At 46.2% G+C, this 16,807-nt stretch overlaps 1 protein-coding gene across 1 annotated transcript in view; it reads left to right on the top strand.

Annotated features, from left to right (window-relative positions):
- The window catches only part of PRKCH (protein kinase C eta), a 114,733-nt gene that overhangs the window by 20,592 nt on the left and 77,334 nt on the right, over window positions 1-16,807 (top strand). Inside the window, exon 2 of the mRNA XM_066189012.1 lies at window positions 6,403-6,466. Within this exon, the coding sequence (XP_066045109.1) occupies window positions 6,403-6,466 (64 nt within the window). The remainder of the gene's footprint in view (window positions 1-6,402; window positions 6,467-16,807) is intronic.

The following is a 16,807-nucleotide window of genomic DNA, read 5'->3' as shown; positions in this document are numbered from 1 at the left end:
TTGCCAGCCTTTGCAGCAGTAAGAAGATACTTGGTGCCCTGTTGTGTGTGTGTTTGCTGGTTCTGGTTTTGGATTTATTTTTTTTTTTTTTTAGGCACCCTAATTTGAATCTTAAAAAGTGCATGCTGTGCATTTGTAGGAAAAACATTTAATGTGTTGGTCTGGAAATGCAAAATCCCCTTTGTGCTAGACAGCCCTGAGGATTTTCAAAGGTGTCTGACTTGACAGACAGGTGTCTGTCAGCCTCAAAAAGTATAAGAGGGGCTGATTAATCCAGACACTGCGTGTTTGGCTGAGAAAATTGCCATTTGACCTGTCCAAGGAGGTGCTACCTTATTAAAATGCAGAAAGATCTGACATTCCATAAGCATGATCTGGTAGGAGCTTAAACAAGAAAGATGACAAGAAATAACTAGAGGCATGTGAAAAACCAGCTTTAGCCTAACCCAGATTTTCAGCTCTTTTGACTGAACAGAGCCTTGGGAATTGCCTCTACAAATGACTGATTACATATGCAGTTCTGTTAATTAAAATTAAAAATTATGTAGGAAGTCAAAAGATATAGCTACTTGTTTAATTAAACTAATGAAGTCCCTAGGTAGCTTTTATATTTGCTTTGCTCACTGCAAGTGTCTGGCCTGTTCTGTTTTCGAAGGCATGTCAGCATTGACATGCCTTAGAAGAAAGGCTGTACTTCTAGGAGGCTTATGGATTGTGCCTGTGGGGAAGGAAGGACAGGGCAGCAGTGGGAGAAAGGATGTTCTAGGCTCCAGGGTAAACACAGTCATCTCTTGTGTCTGATCCAAACACAATAAAAAAGATTCCCACTGATTCCGATGTGCCTCAGATCAGACTTCCCAGACTGGGTTATCCGTTGTGGGGATGGGAGGGGGGGAAAAAATAAATCTTGTAAACTTGTGTTTGCGAGATTTAATGCTCTTGCCAGGTGCAGTGTCGAGGATGTCTTTTCATCTGGAGGCCCACCTTATCTACCGCATCTTGATTTTGGAGAGCGAGCGACTTGCAGGCAGGCACCCTTTGGATCTGCCTCTTCCCATCCTTTCCCAGGGGCAGGCTGGGCTCTCTCGGAGGCCAGCTCACTATACCTGCTCTTCAAGTTCAGTGGATGCTTCAGCTGGGTGTTGATATGTTGCCTGAGAGATTACCCTCCTTCTGAATTTGTTTTCCAAACCTCTTCCACCGATGAATCACGCTCGGCAAGTTTTTATTATATGTGTGAAGGCATGTGATTAAGGAGCCGTGTTTGGGTCTCCCTGCATCTGTTCTGCTCCTGAACTGGCTTGTTTTTTGTAACGCAGAGAAGGGGAGTAAATAACACCTGCCCTGTTGTTGGGAGCCGTGTCAGCAGAGCCCTTTTCTGGGGAAGAAGGTGTGTGAGGTGGTTGAGTGGGGCCCCTCCTTGTGGGAAACCAGTCTCTGGCAGCTCCCTTTGAAGTCACATGGACCAGCACAATCCCGGCAAGTTCAGGCACGGGGCACCATGTGAGTGCTTTGGGTTAGGAGTGGAGTTCCTAATTTGCAGCACACTGTCCTGGCAAAGGCTTGTGCCTCACAGTGGAAGTGTAACAAAGCCGTGGCTGAACTCACCATCCTTACCTGCTCGTTTCTAGCTCGCCTGCCAAAATCCTCCAGTGCTTGTTTTCCCTGGTATGGCTGTGAAGTTCAACAGAAGTTAAAGTGTGTGTTTAGCTCTGGGTCAGAATCCTGTGCTGTTCTCACAGATACAGCTGAGCTCCAGCAGTTGATCTTTTCCACCCCTTGTGCTGCGGACAAACGTGCTGCGTTCATTTCCTTGAGGGTGACTAAAGGATTTACTGCTGATAAGCACACTTTCATCTCCCAGTGAGCAAAGTTACCTCTAAACCAACCAGAAAGTCTATGTTTTTCCTCCTGGTTCTGCCCTGGGGGACCCAGCTGAGGATGAAAGTGCTGAAAAGAGGGGAGGGTGATGATTGTTTACAGGTCTGCCTGCCAGTGGTATAATGCTGTACGCCACCAGTTTAGTTTGATTTATTCTGAGATCAGTGCACCTCACAGCATTCTCAGTATCAGGCATGCACAGAATTTCATACTTTTCCTTTGCTCCCAATACAACAGGACTTTCCTTTGGCTTTGATATTAAACCTTCCAGGCATAAGCCTGTGATTCCCTAAAATAAGTTATCCCATGCCAGACAGATCTTGGCATCAGGAAGCTTTTCTCTGTATGTATTACTCTTTGATAATTGTGTCAAATACATATGGATGGTTACATTCCTATATCACTTATCTCTTATATTATGGTAAAGGAGTTCCCCTTGAGCATCACCTGTGCTACCTTCAGGCTGTTGAGTTTCTCTGAGCTTCTCCTGCTTTCTTTAAGAAAGAATATCAGCTGCTTTGTTGACCCAAACTGATTTCATGGTCTACTTCGGACTTTATTAACTCTGTCAAGATTAATATTGCAACACCCTGTTTCTCTGTGAAAATGTAGGGGGTTTGCCTTTAATGTCAATGCTGGGAAATGAAAAACAGAAAAGAAGTGAGGAGCAAAACTTGGTGTCTGCATGGTGCTTGTGTTACACGCCCACACTGCTGTTGGGAGGCTGGATCCCGAGGGTGTTTGCTGGTGCTGGGAGGTACTGGAATCACTGGAGCTGTGGAGTCAGGGCATGGGCTGCCAGCCCGGGTAGGGTTATCCCTTCCATGGCTGGAGGGCCAATCCTTTGGCAGCTGCTTCCTTTTGAAGTGCTCAGGTCTTATTAAGTAACAGAACATGGTGAGAAGCCCTCTCCATCTGTGAAAGTGAGTGCTGGTGGTGGAAGTGCTTTGGTGACTGGAAAGATTGAAGGAGGGCTTGTATCAGGAGTTCCTCCTTTTGGAGGAGCACTGGGGTACCAGACTCCTGATCTGTGGGTCTCTGGTTTCAGATGGTTCTGGGCAATTTCTGTGTGCCCAGCTCCAGCTGGGTTGGTCAAGTTTCCTGAAGTGTGTGCAACAAACTGTGGCTGCACTGCGAGGGTAAAGGCGCTGCTGGGGGTGTGAAGGTGGTGCTGAGGGTGTGAAGCAGGGGCAGGAGCACGAGGGGCTGTGCTGCAGGGCTGCCTGAGGTCACCCCTAGAACCTGAGAAAGGCTCTTGCTGCTCACACCCAGCTCAGCATGTGGGGCAGCAGCGGCACTGTGGCTCCAGCAAGTGTGAGCAGCTCACAGGTAGCAGCTGCTGCCAGCACGAGACCGCTCTGGTGGTGTGGCCATGGCTCAGGGTGTCCCTGTCACGGTGGTGGGAAGCATGTCCTGTCAGGCAGGTGCTGCTCCTGGGGAGCTGCTGGTGTTTCTCAGGCCGGCTCAGGTCTGTGGTCAGACATTTTCCTTTCAGTTTTTTAGGTCAGGTGTTATTTTCTGTTTCGGGCACGTTCCACATGTCTGAGAGTTATCTCAGGTACCAAGTTGGTTGCTGCTTAGCTGGTCAAATTCATCCTTAAAGGAGATCACAGCAAGTCCAAAAGCCAGACTTTCCCCTGTGGTCTGTTATTATTTCATTTAATTTAATTTCATTGTATATTATCTTTTGTTGTTCTGTTGCTATCAATTTAAGACTAGAGAAACCCTTAAGACTGTCTGGTTTAAGCTCTTGTCTAGGACAAGAATTCCCCGTTGGTCCTGCATCCATCAGCCTTGGTGTGCCTAAGTTTCAGCAGCTCCTGGCATGCTGAGGTTTCAGCCTTATTTTGGAGCCTTTCAGCTGTAATTTTTAATTAGATCCCCCTTAGATGTTCTGTAAGAAGATACTGAGTGTAGTTCAAGTTCTCTTGGCTCAGTGCTCTTGGACTGTGGTACAACATGAGCACAGCTGCTTAGTAGGTGTAGAGGATTTGACTGGTCTTTAATCTTGCAGTCTGGAGGGGAGAGAGATTGTTTTATAACCCTCATAAATCTCCTGCTATTGCTTTCTGAATTAGTTTGTTTCTGTTTTGTAAGACTGCTGTAGGCAGAGGACTGTGCTGTGCCAGGGGCAGGGGAATTCTCTTTGCCGAGATGGAGAGCAAGGTGTGTCAGGACTTTGGGCCAGCTTTTGTCTGTGCCCTGTGTCAAAGGTGGATGATGCTTCTGTTGCATCTCCTGGCCTCATCCCAGATGCTTGAGTCCTGACAATCCTTTGCTTTTAAGACTGAACAAGGAGTACGGGGTTTATTCCACATCCCACCAGAGATATTGTGTATTAGAAGAAGGAAGAAGAGGCTTCCTCTTTGTCACTGTGGAAGCAGGAGTCTGACATACCCTGTATGGAAACTGGCAGGAAAATGATAAGCACTGAAGAATGATTTTGGAAACCTAAGTAAGTAAGGATTTTTCCATAAAACCCACAATCTTGGTATCCCATAAATCAGTTTGCATGATTATACATTATTATATATTATTATATATTATTATATATTTTGGAAAGAACCATTTCTTTACAAAGCTGCACATTTCTCCAGGGAACTGAAATTCAGGCAAAAATGATGCACGATATTGCTGGAGTTGAAATCTATTTGGGGAATGTCTTCAGTATTAATGGAGACAGAGGGCTGTTCAAACACAGCTTCCTAAAACCAGTGAAATATGCAGTGCAAACAAGCACAAAAATTAATTTTGAGTCAAAGCTCAAATTTATATTTTCCCTGTGAGACTGATTCTTTTTTTCTCTTTTAGTGGAGAATGTAATGTGCATAAAATCAGCATTTTGGTAGGATTTTCCCAAGGAGCTGTAGCTTCCTTAGATTGTGTCCCACTGATAAAAGTGTGTGTATGGCAGCTCAGAACCATAGCTGGAATCGTGCGAATGAGATGTTTGCTCATTCTTTTTGCTGGAAATATTTCTTCTGCTCATCCTAACAAATTCCCGGCTGTTTAAATTACAATTTCCCTACTTCTGCAACAAACCGTGGGCTAGGGAAATGCATGGCTGTTTGTGCTCCCCCTTCCCTTACCCCAGAAGTCTGTTTTTTTCTGGGCAGTGTCAGCATTCTGCACCTTAACTCTGCAGAGCCAGCCCAGCTCAGACATCTCCTCCCACCTGCAGCTGTGCAGGTGCTCTCCTTCCATTTGTAGCTTGGCTGTTTGGCTCCTCTTGGGGGTTCACCTTTCTGTTTTTCCAGTATCTTAGTATTATTGCCTGTTTGGTTCGTGGCAACGGCGTTTTTTGGAAACCACAGGCGAATGTTTGGGTCAGGGGTGGTCCATTGCCCTTGCTCAGGGAGCTCAGGTTGATGTTGGAGGTTTGTTGCAGTGATGGGTTTATTTCGGTGTGTTTACACTGGAGAGGAGTCAAAAGGCTCACTGGGTACACCGTGTGCTGCCCCTGGAAAAGGAGGCAGCCTGAGCTCATCGTGCTGTGGTTGTACAGGAGGAGCAGGGAGGATTTGGATGAGCAATCTTTATTCATTCCTCCAGAGAGCTCCATTTCCAAAATTCCTGTTCTGCACAGGTGATCAATACCCACGAGGTGTGAAGCTCCCCTTTGCTAATTTTAACCTTGAAATTTGTGGGAAATTCGGGGGGGATGCCTTGTTACTTCTTTCTTTGTTTTTGTTTTTTTAACTGAGATTTCTGTGTGGCAGCCTGACTCAAACGTCCAGAATCCTTAGCTGCGATTTTAGCTGGTAAATAAAACAAACAAACAAAAAACAAACAAAAAACCCCCCCAAAAACCCCAAAAAAACCCAAAAAACAAAACCAGAAAAAACACCACCAAAAGCAAGACCTTTTTATGTATCTCAAAATGAAAAATCCACTCACTAAAAAATAAATACTTTCTTTCAAGGACAGGCTGACTGACACTGGGATTGAATCTCTGATCCCTAAAATTATGTTCAGTATCTCTATCTCTATCTAATTTAGATTAAATGACAAGAAGTCCTTAGGTAACAGCACTAACAGTTTTCTATTTCCTATGGTTTAAGGCCAAAAGGTGATTTATGTAAGAAACCAGCATTTGCCTCAGCGATGATGGTATTTTGAGAGACTGAAACAATTTCACTGAGATAAAATATAATAGAGAGGAAATATCCATATAATTCTTGAAAGAGCTGCACATTGATACTTTCAGAGAATTTAGTGTTAGTCCTGCTTCATTTTTCTCACAAATTGGAACACTCTGAACCGTATTTTATTTTTTTTTAACTTCTGTTTCCTCTAACCAGGTTGAGATTGTTCAGCACTTCCAAGAAAAATCACTCAAGTTCCTTATTTTTTATGGAGCCCTGAATGCTGAACAATTTGAGCACCAGATGCTTGATTTTATTTTTTTTTTCAATTAAGGTGTACATGAGGATATATACACGTTCAAATACTATCAAATGTTGGCAGTCAAAAAACCCCAATCTTCTAACATTTCCTTTTGGGTTTTTTTTTTTTTTTCAGGTGGATTTGGAGCCAGAAGGCAAAGTGTTTGTTGTCATAACTCTTACAGGAAGCTTCACAGAAGGTAAGGGAGTCACTCTGGCTTGTTTCCATTCAGAGCTGGGCTCTGCTCTGTGTCCCTGCCATCAGTTCCAGAGCAGTGCAGGTGTTTGGGTTCTTCAGGGGCCACATGCTGTGGTGTGCCTGAGGTTTCTTGAGTGGCAGGAGAGATCTGGAAGGGGCTGTCGGTGACAGCTGGAGCTGTGTGTGCCCTCTGCTCTGCTCTCAGACCTGGGGAGCCGGGTCCTGCTCGCTCTGGCTCATTTCCCTGAAGTTGTCCTTCAGACAGATTGTTTTTGTCACTCCTGCTTTTCACCTGGCTGCCTGTGAAGGGCAGGATGAGGAGAAAGCAGAGCATGTTTGAAATAGGGAATGTTTAAAACATCCAGATGATTTTTATTCCTCAATGTTTCACGTCGACTTCATGAGCTTTTCTGTTTCCCGGGTTCACTTCGCACAGGAAGCTTGTGAGTTTTTAGTGTGACAGCTGCCCCAAAAAAGTATCCAGGCAGCCTTTTTTTTTGGTAACTGTGTTTTATGGTGTGATGGTTTTGATGTCCCTGCTGTTTATTGTGATACCAGTTATGGGCGTGGATGTGAGCTGTGCTGCAGCAATCAGGAAATCTTTATATTTGTAACCGGAGAACAGGGAGAGTGCCAGGGTGTGCTAAGGAGGCCTGGAGGAATTTCTTGCAGGGGTGAAAAGGATGTTAGAAATTTGCTTTAATTTCCTATGATAGAGCCAGGGATGGAAAGAGGAGAAACTGGAGGGCTTTTAGTGTCTTACATCCCAGTTTGTATCCACATGCAAGAGTGCCACGCTTGGCCATCTGAAGTGGGGTTGAGCAGGGATGGTGGGCATGAGCATAAATCCAGAGTGTGTTTCAGATCTGTGCTGGTGGCTGAGCATTTACTAACAAGGTCTCAGAGATGAGAAATTAAGAGCTCAGATGTTTGTTCGGCTCCTGCTTTACAGGAGGGAAATGGGAAATGTTGGAAATAAATTACTTCTCTCTCCTCTGTTGTTCTTGAGGATGTGTAGACTTACAGAACAAGAAGATCAAAATATGTCTCTTGGGTTTTTTCTTGTCTGGTTGTTCCCATGTGTGGTCACATTTAGAGCTTACAAGAAAAGACTTTATCCAGGGCAAGCCTGACTGCAGATACTGGCTTTTCCCAGTTACTGGGTAAAGGAGTTATTCATGAAGAAGGGCTTTCCCTCTGATACACAGAGAGGTCTCGTTCATGACATCGTGTTTAATTCTACCTTTGTCTCTTCTGCTGGAAATGTGGAGGCTCTGAATTGTATTTGAAATTTTAAGGGTTTTTTGGCAAAAAAGTCTGAGAATAATTCGCGACTTGAAAGCTCAAAAAACGGCTTCCTGATCTGTGGGCAACATCCTCCCTACTCCCTCTGACTTCTTATGCAGAGCTGGGGGTTTTGTTTATGGAAATAGCCAAATTCACTGGGTCTCAGGCACCATTGTCTACCTCCAGTAAAGTAAAAGTCCAAAAAGTAGGCAAAGAGAGGGAGGAAATAGGGGACATAAGAAGAAACCCCCCAAAAACCCAACAAAACAATCGAGACTGGGGTTTTAGGCGCACCTGCCCTATTTTGTTTTTCCTGTTTTGCTCACTCGAAACAGGCAGTCCTGGTGGTTGCTTGGACTTCATGAGTGGTGTTTTCTTGGTTTGATCTAAAGTTCTTCTGACCAAAATCTTAATTTGGCTCTGCTTACCTGCAGCAGGGATGGGGGAACAGGGTGTCCCTGCTGCGAGTCTGACAGAGGCTTTTGAGCTGTGTCGGGATGTGGGGGCAACATAGGAAACATACAGCTGGAAAGAAATTAGTTCTTTGCAGGTTCCCATATGGCTCCTCTGTCCATCAGTGCTGCCCTGCTGTTTTGAGGCAGGGAGACCTGCCTGTTTGATGTGTTAAAAATACATGTAGTTTTTCAGAAAAAGAAAGGGAGAGAGCAATAGGAAGTGAGGGAGGACTAGAGGGATCATACCTGCCTCTCGTTATTTTCTCTGCTTGGATATACTTGCTGTGCTAAGCTGTATCTGATTTTATTAACTACCCTCATTCAGCTGACATTTCCTGTGTAAAGCAACCAGTGCAAAATTAAAATGAAAATCTCCTTACCTTGGGAGGAGATTGCCTCTCACGGAAATCACAGAATACTCTGATCTACAAGGATCAGTGAAGTCCAACTCCTGAACTCCCCAAGGGTGGCACGTCCCTGGTGGCCCTGGCACCCAGCTGGGGTGGAGGGAAGCACCACACTCTTCTCCAACCATCTCCCTCACCGACCCAAGAGCTGTTTCAGTCCAGGCTGTTTTATAGAGAAGGTGAGGACTGACTTCTTCCTGCCAGGCTTCAGGCATTGCTTAGGAATTGATTTCCCACCCCTTCTCAAATGAATTTATTTTCTCTTTTCTGGGTTTTCTTTATTTCACCCTATTAGGATTTTTTGTTCAAGTCATCAATTTTTTTTTCAAGTCACACAGTTCCTTTTGAAAACTTTCATATTCTTTTTACTCTGGATATAAATGTGTGCTTTTGCTGTGGATGTGCCCCATCCGTGGATGTGAGGCATGTTGTCAGCTGGGGAGCAGGAGCAGGGTGCAGTGTGTGGGACCACGCCAAGCTCTGCCCAGCCCTGGGGACTGCAGGGGCAGTGGTTTAAGAGAACCCAGAGAGTCCTGCTTCCCTCCCGAGTGTGTGCCAGGAACTCTGAGAGAATCCACGAGATCTCAACCCTCGCGGACCCTCTTTAAAGGGAAAAAATCTGCTTTATTGCTCTCTTACACATGTAGTGCTCTTGAGGGTGTTGCTCAGCTGGTGACATGAATTCAGACCTGCTCTCCAGTGCTTGTTGCTTTTTCCCACCGATTCCTGGTTTCAGCTGTGAGAGACCAAACCCTGACTTAGCTCTTCTTGGGCAGGATATGATTGATTTGAAATAAAAAGCCTTGCAGTGAGGGTGGGTGAACCACTGCTGTGGTTTGTGCCTCTGCACCCCTGTGAGAAGTTAAGAGAATTCCCAAGAGCTGGTGGTGGTGCCTGGGCCAGGCTGTTTGGCTGCAGCAAGGTCAGGCTGGACACTGAGAGGCCCCAGGTGTGTGTCTTGAGGGATTGAGCCTCTCCCCTTGCAATGCTGGAGTCCCAGAGCCAGCCCAGTCCCCTGGCAGCTTTGCCTGCAAGGTTGTGCTGCGTGCCCTCGGCCTGCCACCTCTCTTTCTGTTTGCTCTATTTAATTCTGAGCAAAGCTAATTAAATTAATACAAATGAAGTATTTGACTGAATTAATGAATGAAGCAAGCCCTGTAGGAAACAGAGTGTTTCTATTTTAGTGCTTTGAACTCCTGCAATTTGCCTTTTTTTTAAAAAAAAAAAATTCCTCATGTTGTCACTCAAAGTGATAATTCTGGCTTGAAGTTCAGTTTTAATTTCATCGTTCTGAGGTAAGTAATGGTTGTTTCTTTTCTTTCATGGCAGCGAAGACAATGACAAATTTGAGTTCTGGGCAAGAAATAGAATGACAAGAATATTGAAAAGCCAAGTGAGCTGGTAGAGTGGATATAGCACCTATTGCTAAATATTTCATGTTGGTAGGGTTTGTAGCAGCAAGGAATCATAGAATCATATTGGAAGGGACCTTTAGGATCATCCAAGGGGGAAGCTGAACCTGCTTACCTACTGGTAACCTAAGAAGCAGGTTCAGGAAGCCCAAACCTGCTTCTGGACCAGGAAATGCTTCTTTGTTTTGCGGCTGACAGATTAAAATGGTTTGTCCTCAAACGCAGAGGATTTTTGTCTTTTGCTGTCATTTTTCTCAGAATATGTTTTTCTAAGCTGAAGTTTTTTAAAAGAAATAATGTTGTGGTACCACTAAAGATCTGCAGCCTTTAAAGTGGAACATAGGTATGGTGCTAACAAGATCCTTGCTCTGCACTATCGTGTAGCTCCTCAGCCCCATAAAATTTCTATTGACAGATCTGTTATCAGGTTCTTGCACAACAGGGAGGAAAAGGAGTTTTACAAGTCCTCTGTAAACTGCAATAATGACTTTCAGCCCATCTTTTTATAGTTAAGGGAATAAATACTGGAAACTAGGAACCAGAAATAAATTTTAAAAAAATGCCCTGTTCTCATCTCCTGTTTTTTTGGGCCACTCCTCTCTTTTGGTTTACTGGCTCTAGCAGAGTTTTAAAGCTTGTAGCAGACACCACCTAGAAAACCTGCTGGTCCAAACTGGCCATATCAGTGCAGGACAAGATAAAGAAAGTTCTGCTGTCTTTGTTCACAATCTGAGGACATGGAAGGCTTTAATGTCTATCCCAAAGCCTTATGTGGCAGACACCAGCAGCAGACATGCATTTCTACACTCTTGTATTTTTTTTCTCCAATGTCTACACTTTTTTCAGTGCTTTACACTTGTCACACCTGTGTGCTGTGGGCAAGGGATTTCCAGATCCACTCCATGTTGGTTCAGCTTTGCATTTTCAGATGGAGATAGGTCAGGGCAGTGTTGAATCCCATGGGGGAGAAAATACACCCTTAAGTGTGCCCTGAGAAGATTGAGCCCTTGCAGGGACCAGGAATGTAACCCACAGATGCTGTGCATCTCTGTGTGGCAGGCTGGTGGATCCCCAGCCTTGCTGAAAGATGTCAGTCAGGTTAAAAAATAAAATGCCAGGTTAAAAAAATGAAAGGTTTCCAGAGGCTGATCTTGAAGTCCTGAGCAGGTCTTGGTCTGCTGGAGGTCACACTCTGCACACACCAACAGAGGTTTATCAGCCAAGCCAGGGGGAGCAAAAGCAGCTCTCTCTTCATCCTGAAGCCTCCATGAGTTTCTTTTTTTGTATCTCAAAGTGAAACTTTCAAAATGTGAACATTGTGTTTCATGTGTAAATATTGCCAAGAGAACCTAAATATTCTTCCACCCTGGAACTCCGATATCTCACATGTATCTCTCTGCCATTAACAAAAAAACGAAAACAAGTCAAGGCAAGTTTGTTAAATTCTGAATTTTCACAGGGAAAATGTATTTCAACGGGAAAGCAATCAAACTAAGCTGTTTATTCGTGGTAGCAGGAAGAGCCAAACCCAGGGAAACTAAGCGATTTTCTTGGTGTTTATGGAGGGACTGTAATGCAGGAGGAGAGCAGCACCCCAGCCTGCCACATTTCCACAAGACTACTTTTGTTTCTCAGAAAATGATCCATGTGGACACCACAGCTGTGTCTAATGCCAAGAGGTTCTTGTCAGTAATTTGTGACTTGCCAAGATCTGCCAACTGCAGAGATACCCAGGCACTGTTAAAATGCACCAAACAGCAATGTCAGGGTTAACTTCACTTCCTCAGAGGGCTGTGTTTTGTCTGGGCTCTGAAACCTAGAGATAAATATGCAAGCTTGAAATCAGCCCTGGGATTTCAGTGTTCCTGGCTGTAATGAGGAACAGAGGTTTCTTTGCTTTATGTTATTGTGATTCCTGGAAGAGGTGAGGGTAGCTCCCGGAGGAGCTGAAACCTCCTTGGCCTTGGAGGACACGGCTGTGCTGGAGCTGGTGTTTGTGCTGCCGTGGGGCAGGATGGTGAGTGTGGCATGGAAGGAGAGAGAGGGACATGAAGCTGTAGGAGGAGAGTGCTGGGATCCAGGGATGATGGCACAGCCCTGGTTGCTGCTCCCTGATGCTGTTTCATGGCCATCCCTCTCTGGAGCCAGTGTGGTTGAGGACATCTGGATGATACCCTGGACTGGGATGAAGGGGATGCTCTGAGAGTAGCGCACCTCAGGCTGTGCCTGGATTTCTCTAGAGCACGGTTTGTGAGGTGCCTGACAGATGAAATAGGTAAATGGCTGTCTAAAAGCCTCAGTGCTTTACCAGGGGTCACTCTGTAAATCTGTGCCAGAAACTGCAGGAAAAAAAAATACCAACAAAACCATGCTGTTTGTTTTGTTATATATAAAAATAAATCAATAAATGTGTGTCTATGTATATATACACACATATTTAACTTCTGCTCCACCAACTATCAAATTAGGCTGTATTCCATTTAATATCTGAGTCTCTCAACTCTGGCTGCTGGAGGAGACTCCTGATTTAGGAGGTCCCACCACAGTCAAGGATTTTTCTTGTGTCTGGGTGCCTGGCAGCCGAGCCTGTCCAGAAGTCCTTGTCCCCTGAAGGTAACAAGACGCTGCTGTGCTGCAGTGTTTAATTACCTCAGTTTACCTGGGAGCTATTCAGGCATTGTGAGGAGACCCAAGGTTTCCTCTGGCTCCACAGACAGGATGGAGGATCAGCAGCATCAGCCTGCTGCATGGTGGGGGTGTTGAGCAGTTCTGTCCTGCATCTCACTGGAGGGGGGCAACGCCTCCCAGATAGCCAAGGGCAAAACTGGGTCTTCAGCATTAGCTGAGCTGGCATGGAGCTGTAGAAATCAGAGCTCATCTTCTAGTGATGCTTTAGGAGGTGAATGCTCACACTTGCAATATATACACCTCTGTTTTTGGTTGTTCCAGACCATGCCCAGCAGAAAATAATGAGTTTCCTGCTCTTCAGTGCCAGCTGTTTTTGTTTCCTGGAGAGCTTCAGCAGCAATGATTCTGTTTGTTTTCCAGAATGAAATGCTGAATCAAAACAGAGCTTTGAGCAAAGAGATCCTGACGTTGTTTGGCCAGGGTGACCTCGAGCTTGGCAGAGACAAGAGAGGGAGGGATGAAAGCTTCTGCTGTCCCTGTCTGCTGTCTTCGGGGAAAATTTAATCGTTTGTGATGTGGGATAAACTGCATGCCATCAGCATGGCCTGGAGTGCTGTGGACACCACCTGCACTGAGCCACCTCCGTGGCTGCTCCTCCTGGCACTGCCAGCACTGCTGGAGGTTGCAGATGAGGGAATGAGGCAGTTTCGTAATTGAGGGTAAATCTGTCTGTCTGAAAAGGACGCTCTTGGGTTTCCCTGGGGCTGCCTTGAGTGGGGCCAGTTCTGCACCAGCTGTCTGGACTGGGAAACTGGAGCAGGGCTATGGTTGGTTTTTGGGCCAGAATTGTCCCTGACTGAGCTCAGCCCTGCCCTGGGTGCTGCAGTGAGGTGGGACGGGGAATCCCAGCAGTGGTGCAGGGGAGGGAGGAAGGCAGGAGGTCTGGCTGAGCAGGTGTCCTGCTCTCCTTGCCCCATCTGCAGAGACAAGGGGCAAGGGCAGGGAATGGTGGAAACACCGGGAAAAGTTGCTTGGAAGAGAAATAGAGCCATAAGGGTCTGGAAGAAGGACAGAGATAAGGAATGTAAGGAGATATAGAAGGAAGTAGGAGACTGGTCTGGGGAATGGTGTTGGATGGGTATGGGCAGGAGTAATCAGGAAGAAGCAGCTTAAAGAAGCCCAAAAGGTTAAAGGAGGTGGGAGGAGGAGAATATGGACAGAGGGATTGTAGGGGAGCTGCAGGGACAGGGAAAGCCGTGACCACCAAAGCAAGTTTCTTGCTGGAGTCTGGAGCTGTTTTTAATCCCAGAATCTCAGCTTGTTTCTGCCGTCTAGCTGCCAGACTTGCTGAGCATGTGTGTCTGTCACCAACACTGATCCACACAGTAAAGCACAGTCCTTTCTTGGAAAGTGTGTGTTCCTCTGTTACTGCTCTCCTCTCTCCCTGGAGCTGTGTGCTCGAAACCACAGCCTTGCTGCCAGGACTGAGGAGACTGCTGCAGTTCCAGCAGATGAACTTGCTTCCAATAATAATTTTCTTTGTTTATAAAATGTAGGAAATTGCCTTAAGACCAGAAACCTTTTCATTTGAAGGATATCACTAGAAAATCAAACTCTTAAAAGTCAGGCAAGGCCAAATTTTTGTGTCTAAGATCTGTCCTTCCTGTATGTTCACAGTACAGACTTGCAGATCACACTTGCAAATCAGCAAGGATAAAGACAGAAAAATGTTTCTTGTCCAGCCTGCCCAGTTCAGAGTTCTTAGGTGTTAAGTGAAGAATCCTTACTGGGTGACAGCCTCAGTCTAGTCCTACACCTGTTTTTACTTGCATTGACTCTGGGTCTGTATTTCACTTGTGAAGGGGAGGCAAAGTGGGAAAAACAAGCCCTTCAAGGGAAAGGTCCAGTTGCATCCAGGAGGGCTGATGACAATTTGCACATGAAGTCCATGGCCGAGAAATCCCTGTGTCCCGTGGTCTGTCTGGAAAATGTCTGTATGGGAAAGCACTTCTGGAAGGAAGGCAGGGTGCTGTGTGGGGGGAGAACTGCTGAAACCTGTGTGAGGGCTGTTGTGACCATCAGACCACGGGCTGGCTTTCATCTCCTTTCATTTGAGCCTAAACAAATCCCCCCCTCAAGTGTTCCCCGCTGAAGGGCTGGGAAAAAAGATAGAGAGGTACAGGTTTTAGATGTCTCTCACAAGCTGTTGGGGAAAGTGACTTTCTTCCTCTTCACCCACCTCGGCTTGTTTGTCCATTGATAGGAGTGAGATGAGGAGGCAGCGTATGTATTTACTGCTGCTGTTCTTCCACCTGCTGGAAAAGGCCAGCTCTTTGGGAGAAGGAAATTGGTGGGTGTCACATCATGGAGCTGCTGACACCAGACTGCCCAAGCAGTCTGATGGTGAGCCACCATCCCTGGAAGTGTTCAAGGAGCTGCTGGACATGGCACTGAGTGCTGTGATTTTGTTGACAAAGGTTGGAATCTATGATCTTGGAGGTCTTTTCCAACACTTATGATTCTATGATCCTGAGCTGAGGCAAGCAACACCCTCTCCATGTGGCAGCCAGCCTTTTTGAAGCTGTATTTGTTTGGATTTGGGACATCTGCTTTTGAAATCCCAGAGACATATTTCAGAAGTGGAGAAATACATATTGCAGGGTGAAAACCACATTTGGGAGGAGATTGGGAACGGGGAGACAATCAGGTCTGGCTGTGTTAGCTGCTGGGAATCTGTTGGTGACAACTACATTTCCCAAAGGCACTGCTCCTGACCTGCAGCCCTTGGGAAATCCCTCTGGGAAATCCCAATAATCCCCTGGCACTGGGAGGGGCGGAGCGCTCGTGGTCCCTTCTGCAGAAATTTCAGGGTGGATTGTGCCATCCCCAGCCTGAGCACTGAGCACTTCCTTGCAGCATTGCCAGGGTGGGGGATGTGTTGATGAGAAGAGGTGCTGCTTCTTGGCAGAGCTCTTCCCAAGAAGCTGGGAATACAGGAGGCTGAATTTATTTTTTCTTGACAGATGCTTTGCTGTGGCAGTGTCTTGCTCAGCCCGTGGTGTGTGGGAACCTGCGTGGGAGGGCGACGTGGTAAACAACCTGCTTTTTAAGGCTGTTGAAATTAGAGGACTCCTTGGCAAGCTGCCACATGGAAATCTCACAAGCTCCCGGGTCAGCTGTGTGATCAGAGCTGAGTTTGCTGCCAGACCACTTGGGCTTCACAGCTGTGGGGTGACCAGTCCACCAGGAGGATCCAGGTGTTGCAGGATGGTGTCTGGGGTCTTGATCATCCTGCCCAGTCAGCCCAAGGCCAGTGCACCTCCAGGGGAAAAGCTGAGGCATCTCATGACAGCAGTCAGAGGCCCCGATGGCAGAAAAAGGGGGATGTTTAACTTGTCCTGTTGAATTAGCTTACCCAGTTACTTTGTTCCTGACTAGACTCCAGTTGTGCTTTGGGATACAGTTTGCTTTCTCATGGAGAGGTGCACTTGGTGAGGAAGGCTCGAGATTTCATCCGAGGGATGGCTGCTGTCTTGAGGAATGTGGTCACTTATTTGTGGAGGGGCTGCAAAACTTTGGGCCCTGTGGACACAAGCTCCTTGACATTCCCATTTCAACTGGCTTTTTGTTCATCCTGGTTTCTTTGTATGTTTTGTCTTTGTGTTCCATAAAGAGTATCCTACTGCTCCTCCTTCTTTTGAGGTTGATGTTAAACCTGTGTCTCTAGCAAATTTCACTGCCTGTGCATAAAGGTGTGAGATTTAATGCACTGCCTGGACATACAGGTGTGAATTTCAGGCAGATTTAGTTGATTGTCAGACATTGTGTGGACACCCTTGTTTCTGTACCAAAGCAGCCAACTTCTGAAGCTGCCCCCGTGCCCCCAAAGGGGGATGTCCCCAGAGCACCTGCTTTAAAAATAGCTTTAAACTGCACTTGCTTAAAAATAGCTTTGACTTGGATGTGGTGTTTCCCTGTGTGGGCAGGGCCTCCCCAAGAGCTGTTGTGATCCCTGCCATGGAACACCCACGAGCACGTGAGCTGCTGATGGTTGTGACATGCAGGAGCCCCCAGGCAGAGGGAGGGGAGAGAGGGTTCAGGATCTCCAATTCTGCTTTATCTGGAGGATTTTGCACAAGTGATGGGAGCTTTG

The sequence above is a fragment of the Chamaea fasciata genome, unplaced genomic scaffold (assembly GCF_029207755.1).
Source record: "Chamaea fasciata isolate MVZ Bird 193981 ecotype frontalis unplaced genomic scaffold, bChaFas1.0.hap1 SCAF_7, whole genome shotgun sequence".
Lineage (NCBI taxonomy): Eukaryota > Metazoa > Chordata > Aves > Passeriformes > Sylviidae > Chamaea > Chamaea fasciata.
The sequence above is the reverse complement of the archived record's forward strand: the minus strand, read 5'-3'. Positions and strand labels throughout refer to the sequence as shown.